This window comes from Molothrus ater, chromosome 7 (genome assembly GCF_012460135.2).
Source record: "Molothrus ater isolate BHLD 08-10-18 breed brown headed cowbird chromosome 7, BPBGC_Mater_1.1, whole genome shotgun sequence".
NCBI lineage: Eukaryota > Metazoa > Chordata > Aves > Passeriformes > Icteridae > Molothrus > Molothrus ater.
Window position 1 is genome coordinate 14,980,491 of NC_050484.2, and position 17,410 is coordinate 14,997,900.

The following is a 17,410-nucleotide window of genomic DNA, read 5'->3' on the forward strand; positions in this document are numbered from 1 at the left end:
TAAATCTTGGGGATTAAGTCTTCAACTGCTGCACTACATTGATGATTGGACAGATCTGGTCAATGTCCTCTCCTCACTATGCCGTGATTTTAATTTTTTTTTTTTTTTGGACAGTGAGCATTTGAGCCTGTACTAGTTGTTGCAATGAAAATAGTGCTACAAGTGTGTTACATGATGTGACACACAAAACATAAGTACTCTAATGCTCAGTACAGATAAATAAGTTGATTTAACAACCTCCAAAAAGAAAGAAGTGTAGCATTTTCCAGCTCTGAAAAAATTTCATTGGCATCTTCATCCCCTCAAGAAATAGCAGATCCAGCAGTAGGTGTGGGGGCACAGGAGGTGCGCAGGGACACGGCGGGCACAGCTCCATCACACAGGGCACTGCTGGAACCGCCTCTGCTGGGTTAGTGCTGCCCGACCCGATCTGCTGTGTCATCTCATTTATCCCACAAGAACTGAAAATTAACCAGAAGCATTTAAGACCTTATGTAGCATTTTCCTTTTTTTCATCCCTTCCTATGCATTTAATTACTTTCCAAAATCCAAACACGTTTGTGCCTTTAATGAGCCAGACGCTCTGTTAGCCTGGATCCATGGTGCTGAATTACTTCAGAGGTCAGAGACCCCTGTAGCACCCAGGTTCTGCTCAGCACAGTGCCGTGCCTGCCGTCTCTCCTGCACACATCTCCAGCTCTGTGTAACCCTCGGTGTAAGGGACAGAAGTGTGCGCTCGGCTGCTGTCCAAGGAGCAGTAATATTTAATCCCATTTTCCAGCCGTGCCGAAGGGTAGATCTCCACCCCTCAGGGAGGCCGGCTGACTGCTCCCTGCTGCTACACGTGTTTCTGACCGAAACGCGCGCTGGGTACCAGCGGGGCGGTTTTCCCCAGGGATGCTCCGCAGAGGAGCCCAGACCGAACAGTTTTTATCACTTTTATAACACCCCCGCCGAGCGCGCTCACTTTAAACTGAGGCGGGGAGAGCGCGGCCCCGCCCCAACATGGCGGCCGAAGGGCGGGGCCGGCCGCGCGCTCACCCCGCGCCGCCGGAAGTGACGCGTTCGGGGCCGTGCGCGGCGGCGGCAGCGGCGGGAGGTGCGGGTTGGGGCCGGGGCTCGGGCTCAACGGGGCGCCCCTTCCCGCCATCCCCTTGGGGTCCGGGGGAGCCCTCTGGTCGGGTGTTCACGGCCTCCCCCGCCGCGAGCGGGAGGCCGCGGGCCGGGCGGGCTCGGGCCGGGAGCCGTGCGGCGGGGTCGGTGGGCAGGGCCCCGGCAGCCCCGGCCGCGGCCTGGCTGCTCGCTCGCTCGGGCCGGCTGTGGCGGTGAGCTCCCGGCTGCTGCTGTGCGGCCGCTGTGTGAGCGCAGGGAATCGGAACAGACGCGGGGGATCCTTTTGGTTAAAGGACTTGTGTAAGCACAGCCTTAAAGGACTTAATGAAGGTGCGTGTTCCGGCACCGTGTGCAGTCGAAAGTTCTTGATTGTGTTCTGTGTGTTACAGGTGAAATGGTCTTCATATGCTGAACTCCAGCTTGGATTGCCTCGTTGCTGCACGTTGAGAACTTTGTAAAAAGCAGGAAGTCAAGATGAAGAGCAGGGTGACACAAGTAAATGTAAGTGTTCTTAGACCTAAAATGTAGGATTTGATCGCTCCCATGTCGCTGGTAATTAGGTTTGTAGTTAATATTATATTAAATAAAACTTCCTGAATGGAAAGGGAGTAATAATATCTGTAACAGACAGCAGCTGTTTGCAAGATAAATACTACTAGGAGTCAGTAAATTTCACCTATTTCTAGCTGCTGCTGTCCTTGCAATCAAAGCCTGAATAGTATTACTGTAAAATGTTACAATAATTGGTCAAAACTGACTGAATGCTGATGGCTCAACAGTAAATGTAAGCATGTGGAGGAATAGAGAAAGATTTTGAAAAATTTAACAACAATCTTAAAAGATGTAGAGACAATAAGTGGCAGTTAATTTGACAACTGTATGTCATACAATGAATGTTAAAACTTTTCCTTTCAATAGCTATATGTCCCATTCCTGAGTGGATGAGAGTAATTTTTTGGGAATGCAAGAAGAAAAAATTCAGAAATGCTGTGCTTGTAGGGGTACACAGCATTTGTAAGGCCAGGTTTGGGACATGTTAGCAGAGCAATATTGTTACAATGCAGTACCTGAAATCTGTGGTATGACTCTGCCTGTTTGTCCAGAGTTGGAACCTTCCTTCATGGGCTTCTTCACTCTTTTTGCCCCAACTTTTCTGACTTGAGTGGCTTTTAGCAGGATGTTTGAGGGGTAGTTTAATACCTTCTGTTTTCCCAATCTGGTGGTGCTCCCTCATCTGTTAAAATAAGCTAGTGAGCAAAAGCACACTGTTTAGACATTTTCAATTATTCATTTTGATGAAAATGGACAAGGAAGGAGGAGTAACTTGTGGCAGAAAACCTGGTCACAGAGAGCTGAAGGTGACAATTTCTTCAACAAGCATAGCTGCTTTTGCACATAGATGTGATAAATGCCAAACACAGAAACAGCCATAACTTTATTCTATTTCTGTGAACACTTGTATTTTTGATTCTGCTTGGGCAGAGACAGATGATAACCCATGAGAATGGATCATCCTAAAAAGACCCAGTGCCTTCTTCCCACTGCTAGATAGGTTTTAAATACAGGAACTATTCTGTGTTATTCAAAGATTTTTATTAGCACTTTCTTGGAAGCTTAGGATACAGACTGGCATTATATTACTGTGCTGGGGTAAAAAATAAAAGGACTTTTCTTACGCTTGAATGAATTCAGTGATCTGCTCTGTGGTGTAATGGTCATTGAAAGGGGTAGCAAACCTTGGTGAGTGTGTGAATTTCTTGTACTGTCTCTGCTGTCCAAGGTAATGTGGCTCTAAAATTAACCAGGTGGACATAAATTTTATAGGGATGCTGCCAGTGACAATGCAGTGCCCTTCTTTCCTGTCATCATCTTGATGCAGGCAACGGAATGCTGGGTGTAATTTTAGCAATTTGAAGTGCACCCTAGGAAGGGCAACATTCTAGCATATGTTATATTGGCCTCAAAAATATAATTATCGGTTTGCATATATACACACCCCCCCAGTTAAGTTTTTAGACGTAACAGCTGCCCTGCTTTATATGGAAGAGGTGTCATTATATTCTGGTCACCCAGAGTTTTAACTGGCTCTTTGGTGGGGCAAGAACTGGTGTGCCAGTTGGTGGAGAGGGTGCTGTTCAATGAACAAACTGAGTGTTGCTGCAGGGAGTTCCCTCAAGGTGCATAAGGAAATGCTTTTGTTGAGTTTCTGCATCAAGTGAGGTGTTCCCTATTTCACAGATAATCACTCTGTGACATCATGAGAATGGGGTTCTGAAAAACCAAAAATAATATTTTAAAGGAAGAGATGACCCTTGCAATGAAAGTACTCAGGTTATGAATGCTGCTGCTTGACTCTAAACAAAGTTGCTTAGAAACACATTAATGAATATCTTTCTGTTGATTGTAGATGCTGTCACATTCTGATTTTTGTATGACTCCATACTTACACGTCATGGTTCAGCCCAGGAATTTGGTGTGAGCTGTTTAAGTGTTTATCACTTACACAATCCTGCAAATCTGCCAAGTAAATCAGTGCAAGTCAGGTGTTTGTAATGTATGAAACTAGGAATGACTCTTGAGGAAATAAATTGTGGTTAGTAAAAAGGGGGATGTAAGGAAAAATTGCTCAATAAAGGGAATTTTTAGGAGAGAGGAAAGACACTCTTTAAACTAGAAATGGTGGAATTCTGTTTGTGGTATATTGCATGTGATACAACAAATTAAAATGGCATCTGAAAGAAGGAAGTAGGAAAGGCAGACCAGTGGTCCATCTACTCTAGTCTGCAGCAGTAATTAACAGCAGATGCCTTAAAGAGTTTCGGAATTGGGCAACTATAAAAGTACTTGCCCATGTACACTCCCACTCTCTACGTGTTTGCAGCTTCCTGAGCCAGATCAAGTTGTTGGTAACCCTTGTGGATTTTTCTTCAGTGTTTGTTCAGTGCCTTGAACCCATGGAAGCATTTGGCATCTGCAGCATCCTGTAGCTGGGTGTCCAGCTGTTCAAATGCTTGTTCCTAGAGAACCAGGAGCCTTTCCTTGTCATACCTGACTGCCATCAGCTTTTCTTGTAAAGGAGTGGGAACTGAGGCATGGTATGCTTTGATCTGAAGATAGGTGCTCACAGTCATGTTGGGGCTTGATTTTTTTTTTTTATTTTCTCTTTCCTTAAAGCATGGTTCCAGTCATGACAGGAGGGAAAACCACAGTTCCCGACATGAGAGTTTGTCTCCAGAGGACAGGTAAAATGACTGATTTTTGTATCCTTCAATTCTGTATATATACCTCACATAGTGAGTTAGAGAAGTTAAAAAAAATCATCAGATTATGTTTCTTTTTATATATTACCATAACTAAGTGGTAAAAAGCAAGTGTAGGTTTAGTAAAATACTTGAGTGTTAATATAACAGTAATTAAATGGATTTGTTACTAAATCTTAGCATTTAGTTAAATTATCATGAGACTTGAAAGTGGAAATTACATGCTGGCTTTTTGCTTGAAGTCACATGTTGCTGATACCACAGTTATCACTTTTGGGCAAGATTGCTTCATGCTGTACAGGCAAAAATAGAAACAAAAATGAGTACAGGTGTTCGAGGAATGCAAGCTACTGAATTTACCATTGATATTATTACTGTTAAACATTTAATTTCAGATTCTAGGAGCTTTCTTTTACAGTGCTTCTTTGATTTTTGATAATTTTTTCCTGATGACAAATTATTGTTAAAGTAGACCCTTTTATTGGAGTGACACGTATTTTGAAAGTCACATTGCAGAATTGGAGCACTTCTGCATTGTTACATTATATTGCAAGTATATATTAATACCATTGCCCTTCTCAGCCTCTTACTAAAAGTTTTTGTGTCTTGGGTTGTGAGTAGGGATATGGAGCGTGATAGGTCTCGGTCTCGATCCCCCAGGAAGAGGAGATACTCTGATGACAGCAGATATGATGAGGAATATTCAAGACGGGAATACTATGATGACAGAACTTCAGATGGAAGGTCTGGAGCCCTTTCTTAATCAGTCATGAAATACTTACTTTTAAAGAATAAAAAAAGCTTTTCACCTACACTCGGGTGTTTAGTGGGTGTTTATTCTTTTTCCTTTAGAAGGATGGAAAGGGGGAGAGACAGACACTATGAGAGATGGGAGGACAGAGAATATGATCGAAGGAAGCAGAGACGGTACTCGTCACCCGACCGCAGGAGTCCAGAGAGGTCAACAGGCCAGAGCTCACTTGCTCATGATGAGACCACCTCAAAGAAGAAGAAAGAAGAAGTGGATCCAATCCTCACTCGCACAGGTGGTGCATATATTCCACCTGCCAAGCTCAGGATGATGCAAGAGCAAATCACAGATAAAAATAGGTGAGTTCAAAGTTACATAGTAGGTTTTTGCTGCAAGCAAAGCAGTTAAGGCGTTTAGAGAATGTTGGGAAACATGGGATCCCTTAAGGGTTCTGATCATTGTTTTGAAGGTATTTTTATCAGAAGAGAGATAAGAGAATCAGATTAAACTGTACCTGCTTCTGCTGCAAAGTGGAAATTGTGAAGTAAAGCAGGATACTAAATGTAGCTAGGATTTTTTTAGAACATCTTACAAAGCAACATACTGGGTTATACCATATCTTCAGAGAATTACACTTTGGTTTATCATGTTGGTTCAATGATTTTCTAGTGCTTGAATATGGAATTGTAAACAACTCTTCACATTTATGCAGCGAATATTTTTAATTTATTTTAATGATTAAATAAAACTGTGAATGTATGCTCTATATATATATATTTGCTCAGTGGCACTTCAAATTCATACATTAATAATTTGTGGTACTCTGTAATAGCTTGGCATACCAGAGGATGAGTTGGGAAGCCTTGAAGAAGTCAATCAATGGTCTTGTGAACAAAGTGAACGTTTCTAATATAGAAAACATCATTCACGAGCTCCTTCAGGAGAATATTGTTCGGGGAAGGTAAGCCTTGGTATTTAAAAATAATTCTTTTGCTTTTCTGGAGCATGTACACTCTTCATGTGGACACTGTTGCGTGTGCTATTAGTAGTGTACGGGTGTTAGTCAGATCTTAGCGTTAACCTTAGGCCATATTGTCCTATTCAGAATATTCCCTTACTTGGGAAAAAGATTGTATGCTTAGTGGAATAGAAGTGTGCAACAGATGGTGTATATTTCCTTTTCTTAAGGTTTTCCCAATGCATCTTACTTGAATGACCTGTAATTTACAGTTGTCACTGTCGATTTTGTTTGTAATGCTTCATATTTTATTTTTTTGGGGACAAATAATATTTTAGCCACTATTTAACAAAAAAAGTTTTACTGCAGTTACCTGTTGGTGTTGTTTATTGATGCATTGTAAAGAAAAGACCATTATGCTGTTGTAACTTGGTAGATCCAAAAATAATTTTTGTGCACTAGTATGAAATGAGTTCTATTCCACTTGTCAATGCCGAAGTAAGTAGGCATAAGGTCTCTATGCACTTTGTATTTATTACTCTGTAGGAGTTTTTTTTAGGATTTCAGTAGACCACAGGGAAGGTAGATTTGGAAATCAGTGTGTACTTTGAAGATTCCATATTTGGAGGTTTGTTTTGTTTTTATCCTCACACACATGTAGTTGAGTAATACAGCAAAAGTCAAATTCTGTGTGCTCCTAAGCATTACAGAAAGCAAAATTGAGAGGAGGGGAAGTAAGTCACAGATGCTTCTCAGACTTCCTTGATAATAAATGTAAAAGAGACCATTTGAATAATAAAAGAACTATTGTCTCATGAATCCTTTGTTTCCATTCATTTAGGTTCTAAGTAGTATTTTATAATCAGTCGAGGTTCAGATAAAAAAAAGGATAATTGCAGGATACAAGATGGCTTTCTGCATGCTTAGCATTTTTAAATCTATCTGTAATATGAACAATATTTAGTGAAAGATTAGGTAACAGTTTAAGAACTTTTCTGAAAGATTTGTGCAACACATTTTGCAAAATTCCAATTGTGGCGTGAAAAACCATGGTTTGAAAAACATCATCTGGTTTCTTCCAGCTACTCCAACTGCACACTATTTCATGTGGTAAGTACTGAATAAAAACATTACATGCTTAATTACCAGGAAGGTCTTTAAAACTTGCTTTTTTTTCCAGGGGATTGCTGTCTAGATCCATTTTGCAAGCTCAGAGTGCCTCTCCGATTTTTACTCACGTTTATGCAGCTCTTGTGGCAATCATCAATTCCAAGTTTCCAAATATCGGTGAATTGATCCTTAAGAGGCTGATACTGAATTTTCGTAAAGGGTATCGCAGAAATGACAAGGTATGTAAAATGTGAAGGAGCAATGTGCTGAAATGCTGAATTCTGCACGGTAACTGTGTCAAGTGTGTTCAAAGGAGCACAGCCAAGACATGGGTCAAGACCAGTCAATGGGATATTTAGTAGCATTAGAGTATCATGAAAGTTTATCAACCTGTTCTGGATTGATACTGTGATAGTTTGGGTTTTTTTGATTTGGGCAGGGGTGTTTAATTCTGATTCTTTATTTTTAAGTGTACGGTCCTAATTGAGAACAGCTACTAGTATCCTGAAATAGTTTCATGACTCTAATTTGTTTGTGAGATGCATTAATCTGTAGTGTGTCTTGGTTAGGAATTTCTTTTTCTATATGTTAAAATTTCCTGGTTTATTTCTTTTTCAGCAACTCTGTCTAACATCTTCAAAATTTGTTGCACATTTGATGAATCAGAATGTGGTATGTTTCTTTGTTTTTACTCAATCCAAACCCTATACGGCTAATTTTTAGTTTAAGACAGCAGTACCCTAAATGAAGGTTCTCTGTCTCTTCTGAAAGTTGCTGAAAGCCTGAGTGTGGTGCCTGCTTTAAGTTGTTAAAATCTCTTTATAAAAGATACTGGTAATTGCTTATGCAGTTATCACCACTTATCATTGCGCTTCTGCTCCAGAGCTTCCCAAGATTTCATGTGTGTTTGGGCTAGTACTCAGGCATGTCTCTATGCAAAGCAAGGATCACGTGGGGCTCTGTCCCACAGATCTTAAACAGAATTTTCTTGCAACGTGTGTTAGCAGAAGTAGACTCAGTTGCATCTAAATCAAATCTAAATCCAGCTCTATTCCACTTGTTAATGTGTCAGAAATCAGGATGCTCTGATTTAAATAATGTCAGGAAGCAGTGTCTCAGGAATGTGTTGGGAATGTTCAGCATTTTGCTTAAGAGGAAATTAATCTGAGATGGGCGATTTGCTTATATGCCTGGTCCTGGAAGATCTTATTTAATTATAGATGCAATGCACTTAGAACTGGATTCTGTAATGCAAGTGCTGGTTTGTTTGCTTCTTGGAAATGCATTCTGTTAATTTTTTAATGGCAAAATATTTTTCTTTGCTAGCTTGCTCACTTCAATAGAACAGTCACATTCGCTAGAAATTGGTGTAAATACTGATGGTAAAATTGGATTCGAAATTTTGACTTTCTCTAAATCAGCTTTGCCCTGCTACTGCTGCCTTGTGTGTGATTAAACTGCTGTGTTGTGGCATCCTCAAAGGCTGGACAGGTCTGTCCAGTAAATGACTGTGGTGATAGTGTAATATTTTGCATTCTAATTCTTTGCTGATACTTCTTCCACAGGCTCATGAGGTTTTATGTTTGGAAATGCTCACTTTGCTACTTGAAAGGCCTACTGATGACAGTATTGAAGTAGCAATTGGATTTATTAAAGAGAGCGGGCTCAAATTAACAGAAGTTTCTCCTAGAGGTATTAATGGTAAGTACAGTTAGCCAAAACCTATCTTGGCATTGGTATTAGTAAATACCTTTCATGTTTACATTTCTCTCTTCTCCAAAGCAATCTTTGATCGCCTTCGACACATCCTGCACGAATCCAAAATTGATATGCGCGTTCAGTACATGATAGAAGTCATGTTTGCTGTACGCAAGGATGGCTTCAAGGACCATCCAATCATTCCAGAGGGATTAGATCTAGTGGAAGAGGAGGATCAGTTTACTCATATGTTGCCATTGGAAGATGACTACAACCCAGAGGATGTTCTTAGTAAGTTAGAAATGAAAGATAATTCCTTAACTGCATTCCCCAAGAAAATAAATTCAAGATTAAATATTAATAGCTTTCTTCAATTTGTGTTTTAAATAAAGATTCTCTTTTATTTAAAGATGTTTTCAAGATGGATCCGAACTTTATGGAAAATGAAGAGAAATACAAAATGCTGAAGAAAGGTAGGGATATTTATGTGTATGCACAACCATTACCTATGGCATTTGCTTATTCAGCTGTTGCTGCCAACATTTATTTAACAGTGGGTGATATTTCTGTTCTATAAAACTGATTCAGTTCACAGACCTTATTTTGTGTTCATGCTATTCAGTGCTATTTCTCTGTGTTTCCATTCAGTTATTTATCTGATTTTTGGCCTCTTCCACATTCTGTACCTGAGACATCCTTTCACTCTACAGGGGTGGGATCAAGGGGGTTTTTGTAATGAAGGTACTGTGGTCTGTGTTTCATTAATCTGGGATGCTGCTCTTTCAGAAATTCTTGATGAAGGTGACACTGAATCTGAAGGAAATCAAGAAGCTGGAAGTAGTGAAGAAGATGAAGACGACGATGAAGAGGAGGATGAGGATGGTAAGTGTATGACTGGCACCTTACAAGCAATTGAATGAATGTAGATAAGCAGGAAAGAAAAACACAGCTTTTTAGATGTTTTGCAAAACTGAGATGCTCAAATGTTAAGCAGCGTTTTCCTCTTCAGTTATTTTCAGATCTAAGTGTTTACTAGCAAACAGTGAAAAAGTCTGAAACGAAGCATTCAGCACATGCAGACAAGGAAAGGCAACTTTGCCACATTATTCATGACTGTATCCGTTTGAGATACTGATGATTTTCTTGACAGTATCCTTGGAGAAAAGCCCAGCAAACAAAAGACATGACAAAGAGCAAAATGAAAACTCTTGCTTAAACTTTTCCATGCTCTATTATATTTTTAAGTAACTTTCAAAATTAGGATGGATTTTCTTACAACTGTATCTACATCCTCCATATATATTACTTTAGTGGAGACAAAACTTACTCATTTTCAGAGAATGTATTCAATTCCCAGGAAAAAACATTGATGGATAAGCATAACTGAAATTTTTGTGCAGACTGCATGAGTAATGGACAAGCTAGTCAAATATTGTTCCTGTACAATACCAGGAATGGATTTCCTTACTGGTTTGGTGGAGTATTTCACAGAATAGCAGAGCACCCAGTCTCATGAAAAGTTTGAACATTCCCATAATTTCTGATTTTTTTATGCTTTTACCAAACTTAAAAAAACTGAAGGAATAGTGAGTATTTTACAAATTGAAGTGTTCCTATAGTGCTTTGGTTCAGAATGGATTTTTCTACACTTGCTCCAGGACTTTGCAGAATGCTGTAATGTAGATCCTACAGTTAACAGGAACTGGGAATTACCTGTTGAAATCAGAAATACTGCACAAAGCTTTGTATGCTTAAGTTATGCAGAAAATGGATTGCTAATAATGTTGACAAGACATGTTAAACCTAGAGATTGCAGTGATTAAGAAACCTGAAATGTCTTTAAAAAAACTACCCTTTTAAAACTGTCCCTAAATATTTACTTTGTTACAGATGAAGCAAATACTGATTTTTTTCAATATCTATAAAAATAAACAAAAAAATACATAAACCTGCAAACAGTCCTAAGTACTTCTAGAAAAATAATGTACTACAGACTCAGTAAATGGTAAATAGAGCTGTCCTAAAAAATTACTACCTGTGTCTTCCTTAATGGTTTGCTCTTTACAAAGCCATGTTTTTCTCTTCCAGGTCAGAAAGTTACTGTCCATGACAAAACAGAAATTAACCTGGTCTCCTTCCGTCGTACAATTTATCTGGCTATTCAGTCAAGGTAAATATAAGTTATACACCTAGGAGTGTAGTTCTTTTCAAGTCTGTGAACTGTAAATCTTTCTTTTAAAATTCTGTCTTAATGTGCAATTTAAAAGAAAAAAAAAATAGGGAAGTGGTCTTCAGGGAGCCTGACCTGACTGTGTAAAGCAAACTTTTGTTGTTTTCCAAATTCTCATTCGGAGATGAATCTTGTTTGTTTCAAAATGTTTGTGTAGTGGACTGGGACTATTGCTGTAATGAGACTTTCTGAGTGAACAGAAGCCAGTGATCTTTAAATTTAACAGCATCTTGAGAACTTATGAAAAAATTTGAGACACACTTAGAAATTCTGTAGTTTGCCTCCACTTCTGAGATGGAGTTCTTTTGCTGTCTGCATTGTTTCAAAAATAAGTATACAGGTACCAACCCTGAAGTATAGTCTGCTTGTGGTCATCTTGAGAATGAACTCTGCTTGCAATTTGTGGCACAAATACTCCAAACCTGCTGGGTGTAGCTTCTGTGTCACCAGGCTGAGAGGAAGGATTCATGCCTTGTAGCCCATAAGCCTCTGCAGGTCTGATGCTGCATGACAAGTGCAATGATGTAGTTGTGGTGTTGATCATTAGACATATGAATTAATTAATACCATACTGAGGGTATCAAAGGCTCTCACATTTCTCAAAGTTACCGTTCAATACTTTCTTGCCATGCTCGAACTTGTTCATCTGATAGATGGGGGGAGGATGTACCCAGTGGTAGCTAAAGGCTTTCAGAACAGGAGTGCACAGAGAAGACTGTGGTATATATTGCTTTCAGAGCTGGTCTGAAGTGCTTGCATTTCAGTGTGTTTCAAAATGTGCAAAAGAAGCTCCCACTTTTCTGTTTGTTAAATTTGGTAAGATGATGTGATAGCAATAATGACTTGGATCATCTTGTTTTCAGATTGCCTGCAGATGTAATCACTTTGGATTAGTTTTCAGATAGAAACTCATGAAATACAAAATTTTTATTTAAAAAGCCACAACAGCAATAAAGTCCTAGCAAATCAAATAGCTGACATAATTTCCTTCAAAACAGTTGACGTTTTAGCACCAATGATGATTCTTAATATAGTTTTGGAATGTTCTTAGCATAGCGTATATTGCACAGATAATAAGTGTTTTTTCTATTCAGCTTAGACTTTGAAGAATGTGCTCACAAACTGCTGAAGATGGATTTCCCAGAAAGTCAGACTGTAAGCCTTTACTCTTACTCTTCTTGTTACTAACATTATAAAGATACAGTACTGTGGTAGTGTCTAACAACCTTGCTCACGTTCCACGACCTAGTTTGTGTAGCAGGCAGATAAATGAGAGTCATTCCTTACAACTGTTGTTCCTCAAAATTTATTTCACAACCTTTAGAGCAAATAGACTGACACACATTTCGTAAGCAATTTGTCTTATGCATGTGCTCCTTTCTGTCAAGCAACACAAATGTTTGCTCGTAGCCTTTTCAAAAGACCTGTTGTTTGGACTGGTGAAAGTTCTGTCCTATGACAGGAATACAGCACCATGACAGGGTTCTGTCTCTGAAAGGACTCTGAGTTGAAGATAATATTTGCAGGCAGCTGTAGACTTTATCAGTGGGGCTTGAAATTTAGCACAATGTTATGAGTATGTTGTTTTGGTGCTTTCACAGTAAGCATATTGAATTGAAGCAGTTTTGAGTGATTGCTTGGCTGTAATTTTGGAGATCACGAGACTAAAGCTGTTTTGTCCTCAGACTCTGTAAGGTCCATGCAATTGCTGTGTTTTCAAGTAATGGAACTGTTCTTGATCCAGTACTTCTGTTCAATATTGGTAGAATGTAAATACACATCTGAGTTTCCAAGCAGCTTTTCAGACACCTGTAAGCTGTCATCATAGGAGTTGCACTTGGGTGGGCTTTTTAACTTCTTATGGCTTTAATTATCAGTTTTATTTGAAACAGTGTGTGTAATAAGTAACTCTGGTATAATGCTAACTAGTAAGGGGAGATCTGGGCTACACTTGGGTGTTCTTTGAGAATTTACATGGAAATAAACTAAGAACTGAGATTGTTATTTTTTAAATCTGGTTCTCTAATTCTGTGCATGAAATGCAATATTAAGCATGCATAAGATTATAATTCTCAGTGAAGTATACATAACCTGAAAAACTCTAAAGAGAAAAAAAACCTGTTGCCCAGCAAATCAGTTCAGCTATATAGAAAAAAGCAAGCAATTAGAATATATGTACTAGACCATAAACAGAGTTATAATGCATAACACTACTTGCTTGTAGTGAGAACTACTTAACTCTTAGGGTTTAATATCATGGCAGTCTCTGTCAGCTCCTAACTTCTGTGGGCAAAAGCTGCTCAGAAGAAATAAGGGAAGGAAAAAGAAAAACCCAACAGTTAGTATCAACCTACGATTCAGCACTAGTTGTAGGAATTACTGCAATTCAAGATTGAAAACTGTTGTAAAACGGCCTCCTCTTACCACATGAAGCTTCTACTTTGTACTGATTTCTTTTTTTCCTTAAGATTCCTAACTACTCTTCACCTCGTTTAATCAAAGATACGAGGGCTTTGACTTGCTCATTGTATAGAATTAAGCTCCTTTATGGGGACAAAAATCTTAAAAAAAAGAAAGACACTTCCTGACCATTATGAGAGCAGAAAGAATAAGCAGATGTAGGCAGTAAAATTATTCAGGGGTTTCTAAGACTTGAGTCTGTACATGTGGATAAAAAAAACTGAATACAATTTGTTTAAATTAGCTGCCAGATTTTCAGCTAGAAAAATCACCTTTTATTTATTTAAGCTACTGTCTTCAGACTGAAGCCTTTATTGAATTAATTCCCTCTGCCTTCATTAAAAAACAAGCTATTACTGAGTTTGCAGATGACACCAAGTTGGGCAGGAGTGTTGATCTGCAGGAGAGCAGGAAGGCAGAGGGATCTGGACAGGCTGGGTCACTGGGCTGAGGTCAGTGGTGTGATGTTCAAGGAGGGAAAGTGCTGAGTTCTACCCTTGAGTCACAACAGCCCCAGGCAGAGCTACAGGCTGGGGCAGAGTGGCTGGAAAACTGCCCAGCAGCAGGAAGGGACCTGGAGGTGCTGGTTGGCAGCAGATGAACATGATCCAGCAGTGCCCAGGTGACCAAGGGGCCAATGGCATCCTGGCCTGGATCAGGAATAGCGTGGCCAGCAGGACAGGGCAGTGACTGTCCCACTGTACTGGGGACTGAGGCCACACCTGGAGTGCTGTGTGGGGCTGAGGGAGCTAGGCTTGTTCAGTCTGGAGAAGAGGTGGCTCAAAGGGGACCTTATCACTCTGCAAGTATCCAAAAAGAGAATGTAGCCAGTGGGGGTTGGTCTTTTCTCACAGATAACAAGGGACTGCACCAGAGGAAATGGCCTCACATTGCACCAGGTGAGATTTAAATTAAATACTAGAAACACTTTATTGACTGAAAGGGTGATCAGTTGTTGAAACAGGTTGCCCAGAGAAGTGGTGGAATCAGCATCCCTGGAGGCATTTGAAAGACGTGTGGGAATGGTTTAGTGGTGAATGCAGTGGCATTGGGTTTATGGTTGGACTTGATCTTAGAGCTATTTTCAACCTTTATAATTCTCCACTGCTATTATTTTTGCCATAAAGCACTCCCTTCCTTCCTCCTTTCCTTTTTCCTTTTTCCTTTTTCCTCTCCTCTCCTTCCTTTTCCTTTCCTTTCCTTTCCTTTCCTTTCCTTTCCTTTTCCTTTCCTTTTCCTTTCCTTTCCTTTCCTTTCCTTTCCTTTCCTTTCCTTTCCTTTCCTTTCCTTTCCTTTCCTTTCCTTTCCTTTCCTTTCCTTTCCTTTCCTTTCCTTTCCTTTCCTTTCCTTTCCTTTCCTTTCCTTTCCTTTCCTTTCCTTTCCTTTCCTTTCCTTTCCTTTCCTTTCCTTTCCTTTCCTTTCCTTTCCTTTCCTTTCCTTTCCTTTCCTTTCCTTTCCTTTCCTTTCCTTTCCTTTCCTTTTCCTTTTCCTTTTCCTTTTCCTTTTCCTTTTCCTTTTCCTTTTCCCTTTCCTTTCCTTTCCTTTCCTTTCCTTTCCTTTCCTTTCCTTTCCTTTCCTTTCCTTTCCTTTCCTTTCCTTTCCTTTCCTTTCCTTTCCTTTCCTTTCCTTTCCTTTCCTTTCCTTTCCTTTCCTTTTCCTTTTCCTTTTCCTTTTCCTTTTCCTTTTCCTTTTCCTTTTCCTTTTCCTTTTCCTTTTCCTTTTCCTTTTCCTTTTCCTTTTCCTTTTCCTTTTCCTTTTCCTTTTCCCTTTCCTTTCCTTTCCTTTCCTTTCCTTTCCTTTCCTTTCCTTTCCTTTCCTTTCCTTTCCTTTCCTTTCCTTTCCTTTCCTTTCCTTTCCTTTCCTTTTCCTTTTCCTTTTCCTTTTCCTTTTCCTTTTCCTTTTCCTTTTCCTTTTCCTTTTCCTTTCCTTTCCTTTCCTTTCCTTTCCTTTCCTTTCCTTTCCTTTCCTTTCCTTTCCTTTTCCTTTTCCTTTTCCTTTTCCTTTTCCTTTTCCTTTTCCTTTTCCTTTTCCTTTTCCTTTTCCTTTTCCTTTTCCTTTTCCTTTTCCTTTTCCTTTTCCTTTTCCTTTTCCTTTTCCTTTCCTTTCCTTTCCTTTCCTTTCCTTTCCTTTCCTTTCCTTTCCTTTCCTTTTCCTGTCTGTTTTACTGAAAGCTCCAGCAATCTGTACTGCAGGATGTTGCATCTTACTTCTTCGCACTTTCTGATTCAAAGCATTGAACAGTCTTGAGAAATTCCTGAAATGTTTGCTGAACTCTTGGGTGAACCTGCAAACTTTGTTTATGCTAATTCTCTGTTCCAACTCCTACTATGAATGGCAGTCTTCAAGAGAAGCAGAAACTAGAGCATCTAGCTGCAGTATTCCTTAAAAATCAGGGGCAACTTAAGATTTTCATTGCAAAATTTTTATTCAAATCAAGTGTGATTTTACAGTAATGTTCTGCTTTTCTTCTGAAAGACTTTACTTAATAAAGCAATATGTATTGAATTTTGTCATAAAGACTGTTTTCCACAAGCTTTGAGTAGTAAGTTGTCAATTACATACAATCAGAAAACTAATCAGAATATCTGAAACCTAAAGACAGATGCAAACAACAGTCTTAATGACCATCATTCTGGGTAACTCTTCCAGAAATCTTCATGTGTAGAAACTTTTGGTAGGATTTATCAGGGTTGAGTTCAGAAATACATTAGCAGTTTTTACCAGTGGTTGAATTATCAGATCATTGTGTCACATTAACTGCTGTGCAACACAAGTTGTTTGTCTGTTTAATACCAGTAATGGATCTATCACACAGCTCTGACTCACAGAAAGAGGATTAAGGTTCAGATGGATAATCTGTGGACTGGAACAACATAATACTGCTTTTTGGCATTGCAGTTTAGGACCAGCTGCTGAGGAGGGATGTCAGCAGTCCTGTGGATTTTTTTTTTTTTTTGAGGGAAAACATTTAAAGTGTTATTTCACTTCTAAGTAAATTTACTAGGAATGGGTTTGCTTTTATTCATGTTATTTAGACCCAGCTGAAGCCTGCAGATCAAAAGTGAAATAGCTTTGCTGTCTGTACTTCAGTCTGTGCAAAGCTGTTCTAAACAAGCCTTGCAATTGCTTCTTTAAGCATATGTTCAGTCTTGGCAGAGCTCACTGTTTTACTTTTTTAAAAAATACTGTTATTATCTCTGTTAAAGCTGTGTTAATCCCATGTATTACCAAAGAAGAAAATTTAAATAAATTAAAGCTGTAGTTAGAGGAGTATGGTATTACCAGTTCTTCTGGCTTCTGAACTATGGGGAAAAGCAAGGAGACAAGCCTGGCCTAAATGCATACCACTAAAAAAATTAAACCGACCATACATTGTCCTTTCTCTTTGAAAATGTGCCTAAAATGGATTGGCTTTTAGGCTTTTCTTCTTGGTTTGTGATAAGAATTAAGCTTGTATACAGAAATGTTGCTAAATTAAATTAGAGCCTCTTGTAACACTGTGCATATTCCAGATAAAGGTAATGCGTCACCAGATTTTATTTTTTTTACTTGAAATGAGAAAAATTCTTGCAGGCACAGCCTTCTTGAAGGAATTATGCATGCATCTGACACATCTCCATTTTTACGGGGTGCTGTCACTTGCTCAAAGCAGTCCTAGTTGGTGGTGTGGGAGTGTCAGTGTCTCATGTTATTTATGCCTTAAGTCTTGAAGATAACACAACAACTTATGTTGGCCTGACTATTTTCACTTTCAGTGAAAATATAGTTCAGGAAGCTGATGTAGAGCAGGATGGTCTAAGGCTGATAATAACGCTTTGGTCAAATTGATG

The 17,410-nt window shown here is 39.3% G+C and overlaps 1 protein-coding gene across 2 annotated transcripts in view; it reads left to right on the plus strand.

Annotated features, from left to right (window-relative positions):
• Window positions 1–1,056: 1,056 nt before the first annotated feature.
• The window catches only part of CWC22 (CWC22 spliceosome associated protein homolog), a 28,392-nt gene continuing 12,038 nt past the window's right edge, over window positions 1,057–17,410 (plus strand). Inside the window, exons 1-14 of one of the 2 annotated variants that reach the window (XM_054515415.1) lie at window positions 1,057–1,099; window positions 1,503–1,614; window positions 4,288–4,355; window positions 4,995–5,117; window positions 5,226–5,483; window positions 5,957–6,085; window positions 7,263–7,431; window positions 7,811–7,864; window positions 8,758–8,893; window positions 8,975–9,181; window positions 9,301–9,363; window positions 9,677–9,772; window positions 10,979–11,060; window positions 12,215–12,275. In XM_054515415.1, the coding sequence (XP_054371390.1) occupies window positions 1,588–1,614; window positions 4,288–4,355; window positions 4,995–5,117; window positions 5,226–5,483; window positions 5,957–6,085; window positions 7,263–7,431; window positions 7,811–7,864; window positions 8,758–8,893; window positions 8,975–9,181; window positions 9,301–9,363; window positions 9,677–9,772; window positions 10,979–11,060; window positions 12,215–12,275 (1,473 nt within the window). In that variant the 5' untranslated portion in view covers window positions 1,057–1,099; window positions 1,503–1,587. Of the gene's footprint in view, window positions 1,100–1,388; window positions 1,414–1,502; window positions 1,615–4,287; window positions 4,356–4,994; window positions 5,118–5,225; window positions 5,484–5,956; window positions 6,086–7,262; window positions 7,432–7,810; window positions 7,865–8,757; window positions 8,894–8,974; window positions 9,182–9,300; window positions 9,364–9,676; window positions 9,773–10,978; window positions 11,061–12,214; window positions 12,276–17,410 lie in introns of those variants that run through there. The other variant, XM_054515416.1, reaches the window with a different exon arrangement.